The 12,323-nt window shown below is 50.6% G+C and overlaps 1 protein-coding gene across 3 annotated transcripts in view; it reads left to right on the forward strand.

The window, feature by feature from the left end:
- kcnip3a (Kv channel interacting protein 3a, calsenilin) overlaps nt 1–12,323 on the forward strand; it is an 87,749-nt gene that overhangs the window by 17,537 nt on the left and 57,889 nt on the right. The window contains exon 1 of one of the 3 annotated variants that reach the window (XM_069180868.1): nt 10,026–10,322. The exons of the other annotated variants lie outside the window; for them this stretch is intronic. Coding sequence (XP_069036969.1) covers nt 10,235–10,322 — 88 coding nt within the window. The 5' untranslated portion in view covers nt 10,026–10,234. Of the gene's footprint in view, nt 1–10,025; nt 10,323–12,323 lie in introns of those variants that run through there. 3 annotated transcript variants of the gene reach the window in all.

Consider the following 12,323-nt stretch of genomic DNA (forward strand, 5'->3'; position numbering starts at 1 on the left):
GAAAACCAGATTCTAGTTGCTTTCATACAGGTCTCATGAACTGGATCATCGGCTATATAGTGGGAAAAGGTTTATCTGTTAACACTAAAAGAACCCAAAGGGTTTCCATTAGTTCTGAATCTGTATTCTCTGACAACTGACTGTGAACCCAGGTACCGTCATCTCAAGCTGAGATGCGAGTCCCAGAGGCTGATGGAGGTACAGTACATTCCTCATCTGTGTACAGAGGCTGTGTTCAGCTGTGGGCCTGTAGTCAGTGTACAGAGACTGTGTTCGGCTGTGGGCCTGTAGTCGGTGTACAGAGACTGTGTTCAGCTGTGGGCCTGTAGTCAGTGTACGGAGACTGTGTGCAGCTGTGGGCCTGTAGTCAGTGTACAGAGGCTGTGTGCAGCTGTGGGCCTGTAGTCAGTGTAGAGACTGTGTGCAGCTGTGGGCCTGTAGTCAGTGTACAGAGACTGTGTTCAGCTGTGGGCCTGTAGTCAGTGTACAGAGACTGTGTGCAGCTGTGGGCCTGTAGTCGGGGTACAGAGGCTGTGTTCAGCTGTGGGCCTGTAGTCAGTGTACAGAGACTGTGTTCAGCTGTGGGCCTGTAGTCGGGGTACAGAGGCTGTGTTCAGCTGTGGGCCTGTAGTCGGGGTACAGAGGCTGTGTTCAGCTGTGGGCCTGTTGTCGGGGTACAGAGGCTGTGCGGCTCTGTGTCTCAGTGTTCTCAGTGTTGAGCTCCAGTCAGATGTGCACAACAAGCAGAAAACGAGTCTCAGACAAACAGTGAAAGGAGCCCGATGAAGCGTAGCAGATTGACTCGCATGTGTGAGTGAGGGGAGGGCACCAGTTTATATTTAATTGATTATCCACTAAACCCTTCTTTGCCATCTCAGCCGGAACGTCTGATTTACTGCCGCCTGGCCTCCTTCCCTCCCCCAGTTTTAAAGACATGTGCCCGGGACACGTCAATTATTGATGGCGTGCCTCGTGTGCGGCGAGGCTGAGGTGATGTGAGCCCGGCCAGCGCAAGGTGACCAGGCTGAGCTCCCCTCCCTTGACAGACACTTCCAGGCCGGAGCTGGGGTGTCAGTGTCGTGGAAGGGCTAGCCACGATGAATCTTTCATAGCCCGTATTTCAAATGAAGGATGGCCCTGGCGGCTATCCCTGTAAGAGACTGCAAGAGCCACTCTGATTTCAGGAGGGTTTGATCCGCTCCTCCGGATCGACTCTCTATCAGTCCCAACGCGTCACCCGTCACCCCTCAGCTGCTGAACACTCAGCGCTGACACAGCTGCTACTTCGCAGTCCAGAGAGACCCAGAATGCAAACACCTGCACCACGTTTCCCCGTTAGTGTAGTGGTGAGTATCCCTGCCTGTCGCAGACCAGGGTTCGATTCCCCGACGGGGAGTTGCTCTTTTAAGCCAGCAGCCATCTCACCCTGCAGCTCCCAGCTGGCAGCCCACTGAAATTCAGCAGGTGTGAACCTGGTCAGTACCTGGATGGGAGACCTCCTGGGAAAAACTAAGGGTGCTGCTGGAAGAGGTGTTAGTGGGTCCAGCAGGGGGGTCACTCTATACACTATACTGGAAAAAGGCTCTGTCCTTCAGATGAGATGTAAAACCAAGGTCCTGACTCTTTATTGATGAAAAATCCCAGGGTGTCTCTTGAAAAGAGTAGGGGTGTAACCCTGGTATCCAGGCCAAATTTCCCCCTGGCCTTTACCAATCACGGCCTCCTAATAATCCCCATCTCTGAACTGGTTTCATCACTCTGTTCTCCTCCCCACTGAGAGCTGGTGTGTGGTGAGCAGACTGGAGCATCATTCAGGTGAGGGCTGCACACTGGTGGTGGTGGTGGAGAGGAGTCCCTATTACCTGTAAAGCGCTTTGAGTGGAGTGTCCATGCAAGCGCTATATAAGTGTAAGGATTATTATTATTAGCATGTAGCTGTCCAGGATCATTGTTCACACACTCTCAGGGCTTGATTAAGCCAATGAACTAACTACATTGATGAGCCCTCACGTGTGTACCAAGGGACTCTGCAGAACCACGGACGGCCTCTGTTCTGGATCACTGCGGTCTTCTTTCAAAACTGGCCCGCAGAGGAGAGAGGCCCCATGAAGGCCCAGAGCTGTCCTGAGCCCTGGACAGAGGTCCAGGACAATAGGACCGAGGGATGTCTAAGTACGCTCTTGCAGTCTTGAGCAGTAGCCAGGTGTGAGCAGCCTGCAGACAACGGCCTTCGTGAGCACCAGAGAATAAGGTGGAAGGGATCAGCCCGAGCCTCAACTACCTGAGCCCAGGATAAGTAAGCTCCCTTTTAATTTTTAATAAAGACATGCGTGCTGATAAGGTTTTAATACCGGGAGAGTGGAATTGTCAAAATGCTGAAAACCAGCAACTGTTTAAATATTTACACAAGCTTGATCATTCTAGCTGGAGGCTGTGCTGTCCCAGCAGAGCACATGGCACTGTTTACTCACATCCACCAGCGCCCTCTGGCGTCCGTACGTATAATTGCAGCATCGTTTTTTTTATATGTGTCCTCTGGCGCCCCCTCGTGCTTCACTTTGGAATTTGTTTTCAGTCTGGTCGTGTAAACCAGGGTTGGCCCCCTATGGCACTTGTTTGCGTATCAGTTCGGGGCTTTGCACCTTCCAATAAGTTAAGCACTGAATTGATTCTTATTTCTTAATGAGCCCAGGGGTCACAGATCACTTCTATAATTAAGGATCAGCTGCAGAAAGGACTTACAAAAGTCATGGAATTCACCTGCTTAAGCGTACTGCCTCTGGTCCAAACCATGACTTGGGGCTCTGCTTGCTTGCTTTCTGTAAGAGGTGAGCAGGTCCCGTAATCAATACATCTGCTCAGGTGTCCCAGCTCCCTCTGTGTCATGAAACCGTGGGGAGAAAGAATTGCCAATCCTCAGGCCTACATTTAAAAAATAAATAAAACAGCCTAACTTTAAAGTCCACGCCACAGCGCCGTGCTTCACTACAGCCAATACTGTACGAGTAACACCTGAGCCTGCAGTGCTGGTGTAATGTGCTGGCCATAGATCTCTGACCCCACAGCACTTCCAAATACAGAGTGTACCTGTGGCCCTAACAGCTGTACTGATGAGAAACGAAGAAAAATGGGCTCTGGCTCCAACAGAACACTCATCATAATAATAATAATAATAATATTCCTTACACTTATATAGCGCTTTTCTGGACACTCCACTCAAAGCGCTTTACAGGTAATGGGGACTCCCCTCCACCTCCACCATGTGCAGCCCCACCTGGATGATGGGGATTATTAGGAGGCCATGATTGGTAAGGGCCAGGGGGAAGTTTGCCTGGACACCGGGGTTACACCTCTACTCTTTTCGAGAAACGCCCTGGGATTTTTAGTGCCCACAGAGAGTCAGGGCCTCAGTTTTTCGTCTCATCTGAAGGACGGAGCCTTTTTACACTATAGTGGCCCCGTCACTGTCCTGGGGCATTAGGACCCACACAGACTGCAGGGTGAGCTCCCCCTGCTGGCCCCCACTAACACCTCTTCCAGCAGCAACCTTAGCTTTTCCCAGGAGGTCTCCCATCCAGGTACTGGCCAGGCTCACACCTGCTGAGCTCCAGTGGGGGTGCAGGGAGATATGGCTGCTAGTGTAAGGACTGGCTTGTCAGAGGTGTCTGAAGGATAGGCGTGGGCTCTGTGGGGGCTGAGCAGTGAGAAGGCCGGTAGTCTTCAGTGCAGTGCAGGCGAGTGGAGAGGATCGCCGGCGCAGCACGGTGCAGTGTGTGCACACAGCACTGCAGCCTGCAGCGCGCAGGCTCCCCCGGCGCAGTCTGAGCAGGTGAGATCTCGGGGAGGGCCGCAGGGCGTTCCCCATGCTCCCCGGGGAAGAGAGCGAGCCGCCATCGACCGGCGGCTCGCTCCGCGTCACACTTCTCCGGCGGCAGGCTCGCGGATCGCTTCTCCTGATGTAAGCAGAAAAGGGGCCATATTTAACGTTAACGTCATGGGACCAAAATAACCTGAGACTCTGCTGCATGTGGGATTGGGGGCTGTGTAATCAAGAGCTTGCAGCTGCCAGTGAAAGCTGGAGCAGAAGGCTGGCTGCAGCTGTATCACCCTGCAGCTCCCAGCTGGCAGCACCACTGAGACCCAGCAGGTGTGAGCCTGGTCAGTACCTGGATGGGAGAAACTGGGAAAAACTAAGGCTGCTGCTGGAAGGGGTGTTAGTGGGGCCAGCAGGGGGCCCTCACTCTGCGGTCTGTGTGGGTCCTAATGCCCCAGTATAGTGATGGGGACACTATACTCTAAAGGAGGTGCCGAAAATCAAAGTTAAAACTGAGGTCCTGACTCTCTGTGGTCATTAAAAATCCCAGGGTGTTTCTCGAAAAGAGTAGGGTTGTAGCCCTGGTGTCCTGACCAAATTCCCCCCTGGCCCTTACCAATCATGGCCTCTTAACAATCCCCCTCTCTGAACTGGCTTCATCACTCTGCTCTCCTCCCCGCTGAGAGCTGGTGTGTGGTGAGCAGACCGGAGCATCATCCAGGTGGGGCTGCACACCGGTGGTGGTGGAGGGGAGTCCCCAGTACTTGTCAAAAAGCGCTTTGACTGGAGTGTCCAGAAAAGCACTATGTAAGTGTAAGCTATTATAATTACTTTATTTCTTCCTCCCGTGTTCCTGTGCGCAGTACTCGTTTCAACCAGGTGGAGGCCAGGGAGCGGGGAGCGCAGAGAGCAGGGGGGTGGGGGACTGTGAGGGAGGCTCCGGGGAGCTGAGCTAATGGATGCTAATGTGGAATCAATGGACCTTAAGAAATGTGGAACTAAGAAGGGAGGGGGGTTGTTTGCATGTGTAGAGTGGAATGTGTGTGTTGCATGAATGAAAAATGATTCCAGATGCAGGCAGATAACACTCTTTGAAAGACATCACATATGGACATTGACAGGCGTTTCCTGGGATCTCCTGCCTTGCTGAATGTCTTATCACAGGTGTGGTTTTCTTCTCCAAGATTAAGGTGGATGGCATCATAGTATACTGTGGTGTTCAGATTAGAATAGACATCAGTGTAAGATTCCACATTACATTAGAATATGTTGTGCAGCGCTTCCCAGAAGTGTTTCAGTTTGTGGTACATGAACCCCCTGAACGTTTTCCTGACGCACGGAATGATCAACACTCATTGTACATTTTGTCAACACAATCTTTTCTGCTTTCATGGCACACCTGAGATCTTTCCACTGTACGTCAGCCTGCCAAGGAACAATTTGGGAAGCACTGCACTAAAACTTTACAGATGGTACTGTACCGCAATATTACTCAATGGATTAGAGTGTGCTTCACTATTGCAAATTAGCTTACATGAAACTTCATCATCTGAATTAAGATCATACATCAGTTCATGCTGCAGTATTACAGATTAGATTAGAGTATACTGTAGTTTTGTATACATTGCTTTAGAGTGTGCTCCAGTAATCCAAAAAGGATTTAGACAACCCTGGTTGGACAGTGGTCTCCATAGTAACCAAGCATCTATTATGATGACTAATGTTTGCATAGGGAAGTATGTACATATGTGTGTGGACTTTGTACTTTAATTAAAAAGGTCTGAATCAAAGCAAATCTCTGCTATCTCTACTAAGCCAGGCTTGTGAAATGAAATTGTTCAAAGCATGATTATGTCAGTCTTTAATTAAGACAGCAGACTGGTGCACTAACCCCAGGTTAAAAAGAATCTCTTATTTGCTGTGTAACTGTTCTGATCTAAACTGCATCCCTGAGGCGAATGCAGCTGTGTGCGATAAGTGCTGGGGTACATAGTACCCCAGGAAAAGGGCAAAGCTGCAATGCAGTGAAGCAATAATAATGCAATACTTTGTTTAAAACCTTCCTAAGAATAACATAAGAACTTCAGAAAATTTACAAAAAAGAGAGGAGGCCTTTCAGACCACCTCACCCGTTTGGTAGTTGTTCTAAGGTTCTTGAGAGAAAACGGGGTATCGGCTTCAAAAACATGACCGGGCAGCTTGTTCCACACTCCCACAACCCTCTGTGTAAAGAAATTCCTCCTGATCCAGCCATTTTTTGAAAGAAGGCAGGGTATCGGCTTCAACAACATGGCCGTGGAGCTTCTTCCACACTCCAACAACTCTTTGTGTAAAGACGTTCATGATTGTAAATGCAAGTCCGCACTGTTTCCCCTGAATCTCTTTAGCTCCGAAGAGAGGAGACTGCAAGCATCTTTGATTCAGGTGTCCAGACTCCTCAACGGCCCCACCCCTTGGGTTGACATGGAAAATACTTTGAGCTCAGTCCGCGAGGAGACTGAGCACAGGTGTCTGTGGGGCAGGGATCAGGAGATGTGTATTAGCAGGAGGAATCCGCCAGATCTCAGGGATGTTGCTGAATCCGACCCTCTGGAAGGTAGAGCTGGGATTGGAGTCTGCAGTGGATGTGCTGCTGAGCAACCAAACGCACGAGAGGGGCTGCATGACATCATCTCGTCTCTGACCTTTGTGATGCGCTGCGTTGTTCCAGCCACAATACAGCCATCAGTCACCGGGGCGACGGGCACACCGAAAGGCATGTGGGCTTCCTGGGGCCAGGCCTTCGGGGAGGGCATTTAGCGTGGGCAGTCCCTCCGAGACCCCCAGGCACCATCAGAGAGGGGGGAGAAGGAAAGAGGGAAGCAGAGAGAGGGGCCGTTTCTCAGGGTGGTCTGTTAATGTGTGAGTGCCCTGCCCCTCCGGCCTTCCTCCAGTAGTTGTGTCTCTATAAATAGCCTGGAAGAGAGAGAGAGAACGGGCAAGTAGAGGGTTATCATTGTATTAGTGGGAGAGGAGGGAGGGAGGAGGGGGCAGAGCAAGACCATGCAATTTGATCTCCCTCATCTTCTACATTAGTGCTGATTGCATAGCAGAGAAGGCGAAAACATCTCTTTGCTTTAAGCTCTTCGACAGACGAGTCACACTTGTTGCACATTCTGTAGCGTGTTGTGTGCTATAATGAATGTTGTGAGGCAGCTCGTGTTTCCGTCATTTCGGTATAAACTTCCTTCTCTTGATGGTGGTTTCCTGCTAATTGCACATGCCGGTAATTGCCGTTTTTCCCGTCGGCAGCAGTAAAGTGGGATAAACGACTGGGGACGAGCCATTATCTCATTAGCGAGAACAGAGAGGAAGGAGAGGCCGAGAGGCGGGGAGGGCGAGCAGGCTTGGGAATTATCTGCCAGAGACGCTTCAACAGGTGGGCAAGACGTTTATTTCCCCTCGCTGTCCTGTCGCTGCGCCAGGGCGCTTCCACGCCTCCCGCGGGAAGGCTTTGTCAGGCCCAGAGACGGACAGCCCGCACCGCAGACAGGATGAGAGCCCGGGGCTGGGCTACTGAGTGCTCCGGGCTGTAACTCTCGCTGTGTGAGTGTGGGCGCCGTGGTCCTGTGCCCTCTGCCTCGGGGCAACTGCCCGTGGGCGCAGGGAGCTCTCAGAGGGGTGAACGTCTTCAGCTACTGTGAGATCAGAGGGGTGAGGCAGGCAGAGCTCAGGTCCAGGAGAGCCCCAGTCCAGCAGGGATTGTGGGTCACCCCTCACTCAGCAGGTTCTAGAGATGTGTCCACTATGATCAGTTAAAGAGGTGAGGTGCGTGAATTTAGGGATCATTTAGCACTCTAATCTAAGTACTGTTCAGCTCTGAAGGAGTGGAGTTGTCTTATTTAAACAGATCACTTTTCTTGCTTCTAGCCGATAGGTTTTGCCTATCTTTATAAACGCCGTGACCTGTAAGAATAGCTGGACTGGGTCTGTGCAGGACCAGCTTTGGAAATCCCTGAACTATAGTGTATTATTCTAGTAATAATAATCATAAAATTAAGTCAGTTAAACATTCATGATTTCCTGCTGTTTTGAGGGCAGAGCGCTGGTGAGTGTTCATGCAGAGGCATTGAGAGTCGCAGCAGAACAGCACAGCTTGATTTGGACAGGGTCGTATTCAGCAAAATAGTTGTACTAAAGGCCCCAGTTAAAATGTCAGCGTACAGTCGTTCTGCAGATATTCCACAGAGGCATTCATCCGTATTCAGCCACAAAGACTATGGAGTGAAGTCTCACTGACGGCAGGTCCGCAGATTTTCATCTCCTCCGGAGAGACGCAGCACCGGGAGGATCTGTGACTTAATCACGCAGTGAGCTGGTGGCAAAGCCTGGATCTGAACTGGATTTAACCTCCCGGCAATAAGCTGACCTGACGGACCGGTTCAATCAGTCTGATGCACACGGACGATTATGATTAAGTTTTGATTATGTTTTATTGCAAAGTAACGGATCCTCTAGATAGACTTCCAGTCCCTGATCTTTTCTGGGGTGGGGGATTTGAATTAGGTAGAGGGCTACACCCGCTTCCAAAGCAGCCTCACGGGTCACAGTCCTTTTCTCTCTTCCACTCCTTAGTCCTGCACCTCTCTGGCAGCTCTCTGACAAAACAAATGAGGAGGAACTGGGAGCCGTAACTCAACCAAGAGCTGCAGAGCAGCGCTCTGTTTGCCAAAGGTCAGATGGCCAAAGAGAAGGAGTGCTGTGCAAACACACCTTGGCCATTTCTCCACTACTGGGGCCAGCCGGAGAAAGCTAAATAGGGAGCACATTATAGTGGGAGAGAGGCAGCCTGCGCAGTCTGTAATGCAGTTAGTGGGGAATTAGTGACTGTTGCTATTGAGCTGGAGTGCAATTGATAGAAGACAGGCAATGGGAGCTATCTGTGGGGTAGACAGAGGAGGCTGGTTACAGACGTGACCACAGAAGAGAGTGATTTAACAAAAACAGCAACCACAGCCCGCTGGGGAAGGGAGAGGGAGGGCTGGGAGAGATGGGGCAGTGAGAGGAGGAGAGAGGGGCAGAGAGAGGTGGAGAGAGGAGAGAGTGGGAGAGATGGGACAGAGAGAGGAGAGAGTGGGAGAGAGGAGGAGAGAGTGGGAGAGATGGGGCAGAGAGAGGAGAAGAGAGTGGGAGAGATGGGGCAGTGAGAGGAGGAGAGATGGGGCAGAGAGAGGAGAAGAGAGTGGGAGAGATGGGGCAGTGAGAGGAGGAGAGAGGGGCAGAGAGAGGAGGAGAGAGGAGAGAGTGGGAGAGATGGGGCAGAGAGAGGAGAGAGTGGGAGAGAGGAGGAGAGAGTGGGAGAGATGGGGCAGAGAGAGGAGAAGAGAGTGGGAGAGATGGGGCAGTGAGAGGAGGAGAGAGAGGAGGAGAGATGGGGCAGAGAGAGGAGAAGAGAGTGGGAGACGGGCAGCTGAAGGGAAACGTGCAGAAAGGAGGCAGAAAGTGTTCTGATGGAGAGGTGAGAGAGAGGGGGAGGAACAGAGGAGAGCAGGACTGGGAAAGGGGAGGAGAATAGGGAGGGAGAGGGGAAGGAGGAGGAGATGAAATGAAATTAGAGGACATTTGTATTGTAATTGCGCAGACATGAGCAGTGTGGAGCATCATTCCTGTTAAAAAACAACCTACTACCTGGATCTCATCTTTTAATGTTACTATTATCAATAATAATAGCAAACTAGAGCTGCGCTGCTGACACTGCTGAGGGTGTCTCTTCATAGCCCAGCACCTCCGGCATTGGAGCAGGTCTGTGGGAGACACTGGGAACCAATCTGCAAGACTGCCTGCGAGCTGGACTGAAAGCAGAAAAGACGTTTGGACACACGGACAGCCGGGGGAGACAGAGCGAGAGAGACACGCACTGGGGACGATCAGGAAGGAAATAAGTCTGAAGCAAGCCGACAGAGAGAACGCCCAGCCAGAGCTAAGGAAAAGTTGGGCACTGGAGGCCCCCTGAGGCCACTGCTGCGGGCTCCGGGTCCGCCAGAGGAGACTGGCCTCTCCTCGCTCTGCCCCCACACACGCACAGTGGCACTGGGAGAGAGGGGGGGGGCTGCATCTGTAAGAACACCCGAAAAGAGGACAGAAGTGCGTTCGAGAAGCGGCTGCGGAAGCTGATAGCCGCGCGGCGGTGTCTCCCAGGGGGCGAGAGAGAGAGAGGGAGGGAGAGGGAGGGAGGGAGGGAGGGAGGAGATCTCTTTGGTGGGAATTCTCAGCGGCGGGCAGGTTGTCCCAGACTGGCCCCGGCCCCGGCTGCACGCGGCCGCCAGAGGAGGATCCACCCACCCGCCACCTTCGCCGTGGGGTGGGGCAGAGAGGGCAGGGCTCGCCCTGGGGTCGTTCCCGGCTGCACCTGGGGAGATTCGGACCGCCGGGAGAGGCGCCATGAGCAAGTGCAGCTCTGGGTGCAAGAGGGAGCTGGGCAGGATCGTGCGCTGCTTCTTCGGCTTCATCACCGGGACGCTGACACAAGGTACTGGAGCTCCCAGCTCGGCTCGGGCTGATGGCTCTGAGCCGCTGCAGGACGTCCTGGGAACTTTCTCCTGCCTTTACACCTGCTTATGCCATGCATGTAGTTCAGTCTTATTTTGAAGAAAAACGATGTTAATCTTAATCTCTAATCTGAAAAAGGAGGGTAGGTCAGTTTTCCTCACTCCTTGCTGCACGTCATTCAGCTTTTGCTGTCTTTCTTGTCACAGGTGCAGAGTAGCTTAAGAGGCTCCAACAGAGAAAGACAAATGAAACTTCGGTAGTTGAATAACACTTTTGATTCATTTCAACTTTTACTCCTTCTTAAGATATCTTATATAAATTGTGCTGATGAAGCAGAGGTTTTAATACGAACTCTGCATGCTTACCTATGCAAATGTTCTTAAAAATATCATACAATATGGTGTTGACTAAGGTGTGCAGGAGCCTGCAGCCAGTAAGACCTGGAGTGGTTCAGTCTGATGCGCACGGGGAATCTGATTTCTGTTTGCTGCTAACTGTTCAGTGTGCTTCTTCACTGATTCTTGATGAATGCTCAGTGTATTTCTGTGATGTGAGCTGTCCTCTGTGGTGCTGATTCTTCGTGATCACACACTGCTAAGTGTATTTCTGTGATGTGAGCTGTCCTCCCTCTGTCTATAGTGCTGATTCTTCATGAAGTCTCACTGCTCAGTGTATTTCTGTGATGTGAGCTGTCCTCTGTGGTGCTGATTCTTCATTAAGTTTCACTGCTCAGTGTATTTCTGTGATGTGAGCTGTCCTCTGTGGTGCTGATTCTTCATGAAGGCTCACTGCTCAGTGTATTTCTAAGATCTGAGCTGTCCTCTGTGGTGCTGAATCTTATGAACACTCAGTGCTCAGTGTATTTCTAAGATCTGAGCTGTCCTCTGTCTGTGGTGCTGAATCTTATGAACACTCAGTGCTCAGTGTATTTCTGTGCTGTGAGCTGTCCTGTCTGTGGTGCTGATTCTTCATGAATGCTCACTGCTCAGTGTATTTCTATGTTCACTACTCTGTGCTCATCAGGTCTAGCCTGCTTTTTTTATTTTAACCGGCCCAATTCTGTCTCTTATAACAAAGCCAGCTTGTGCCAAATTCCCTAAACCAGGTGGAAGAATATCATGCTGGCTCCCCCAAGGACTGCTGTGACATCTATGCTTTCACCTGTTTCTGTTTTTGTGTTTTTATTAATTGATTATGGTCTTTACATGTGTTCATTTAAGACTGTTGCAGACTCAGATTGAAAACTCTGCAGTCTGTTTCAGATCAGCCTTGTGTCTCTCATAACAAATGGAGGGGTGCAATACTTTGCTAAGATCAACCTACTTCCCACATCTGATATTAATTAATTTAAACCCACAACAGTTTTTTTGTGACATTAAAAAATACATCACATATTGTAGCTTATACAGTTTCAGTAAGCCTTGTTGTGAGAAGGTGTTAAGCAGTGATGATACTTGTTTGGAGTGATGGCTGGGGTCTGTAGCCCAGATGTTGCTTGTTCCAGTCTTGGCTATGCTGGTGGATGTCTGTGATTCCGCTAATCACAGATGGCTGGTTTTTGGATTTTCTTTGGGTTGCAGTGCAGCAGCGATGCCATGTGGCACCTCTGACCTCTCAGTATTATCAGTGAGAGTTGGATCTGTCCTCTGTCTGATGCCTCAGCTACCTGCGAGCAGGCAGTCTTGCAGTGTAAAGAGAAACTGGTGGTCTGAGGGTCACCTCTAGGTTGTCATCATCCTTTTTTGCTGGTAGCAGTGAGCTGAGATGGTGATACCACTTTGATAGAACTGAAGAAACATGAATGGTCTGTCTTCCATCTTGTTGTAAAACATAGGTGAAATATGCATGAAGATAAATACTGAAGGCTTGCGGTGCGATCTCTGCTATTCTAGATGTGCAGTTCAGACACCTTCTGGCGCTGTATGTTACAATGTAGTATACCAATTACAGTTATTATAATGCACAGTGAGGTATTACTACT

Source organism: Lepisosteus oculatus, chromosome 2, assembly GCF_040954835.1.
Source record: "Lepisosteus oculatus isolate fLepOcu1 chromosome 2, fLepOcu1.hap2, whole genome shotgun sequence".
NCBI classification, from domain to species: domain Eukaryota; kingdom Metazoa; phylum Chordata; class Actinopteri; order Semionotiformes; family Lepisosteidae; genus Lepisosteus; species Lepisosteus oculatus.